This window comes from Aptenodytes forsteri, unplaced genomic scaffold, assembly GCF_000699145.1.
Source record: "Aptenodytes forsteri isolate BGI_AS27 unplaced genomic scaffold, ASM69914v1 Scaffold236, whole genome shotgun sequence".
In the NCBI taxonomy this organism is placed as follows: Eukaryota; Metazoa; Chordata; class Aves; order Sphenisciformes; family Spheniscidae; genus Aptenodytes; species Aptenodytes forsteri.
The window spans coordinates 165,753-166,711 of record NW_008794456.1 but is presented as its reverse complement, the minus strand read 5'-3'; the positions used below and the strand labels follow the sequence as shown (position 1 = coordinate 166,711).

The window sequence follows — 959 nt, the reverse complement described above, 5'->3', positions numbered from 1 at the left end:
GTGGAGAAGGGGGAGATGACGGGGAAACTCTGGATCTGTGGGTGGTTCTTTCGGATAGCACAAGGCACCAGCCGGATTTGAAAAGCAAAGGCCTAAAAAACTAGTAAAAAAGGAAAATTTGCCCTCCTGGCCCTCCAAAAGCTTTTTTCCTCAACCCCCTCTCTGTCTCCTTGTCCTTTCTCTCTTGCTCTGTCTGGCCCCCTGCCACCCCATGCCCACCCCATCCCAGAGGCCAGCCCCATCCCTGCCCATGGGTACCACGCGCCTGCCCGTCAGGAGGAGGGGGCACGGGCAGAGATGCCATGTGGGAGCACGGCACGATGCGGCACGTGCCAGCAAATCTCCCCAGAGCATCTGCTGTGCCATGGCCGGCGGGAAAGCCAGGACCAGCCTCGGGGTCCCCAGAGCCTGTCCTCCCTGTCCCTCGGGCATCATGCACGGCTCCTGGCAGGGCCAGGGCATCAGCACTCCTGCTCCCACCCCTCCTGGCGTAAATCTGGGCAACCAACCCCTGCAGAGGACCAGACCGTGCCGGCGGGGCCGCGGCGGGGCAGGAGGAAGCGGGTCTCTTGGTGGCACCGTACCTGGCGGGACGAGGCTGGCCAGGAGGACGAGCCACTGGGGAAGGCGCATGGCAGCGCCCTGAGTCTCTTGGTGGCACCGTACCTGGCGGGACGAGGCTGGCCAGGAGGACGAGCCACTGGGGAAGGCGCATGGCAGCGCCCTGAGCACCGCTGGGGGTCCCTGGGGGGCAGAGGCAGGGGAGGCTCACGCTGCGAGGGTGGGAGGTGGCCGTCTTTGAAGTCAGCGTTCAGCAGAGGGGACCCTGACAACAAGAAGAGGTGGCCAAAGGCCTTGAAACACTTTGTACGTCAGTGCAGTCCAGCTTTTCCCACTATATTCCCCCCGCGCTGGGCTGCCAGAGCCCACCCCGGTGCCGGCCAAAGGCAATTCCTGCT

General features: G+C 64.1%; 1 protein-coding gene across 1 annotated transcript in view; it reads right to left on the bottom strand.

The window, feature by feature from the left end:
• The window catches only part of LOC103908347 (sialoadhesin), a 57,154-nt gene that overhangs the window by 21,657 nt on the left and 34,538 nt on the right, over positions 1–959 (bottom strand). The window contains exon 3 of the mRNA XM_019474965.1: positions 667–744. Coding sequence (XP_019330510.1) covers positions 667–744 — 78 coding nt within the window. The remainder of the gene's footprint in view (positions 1–666; positions 745–959) is intronic.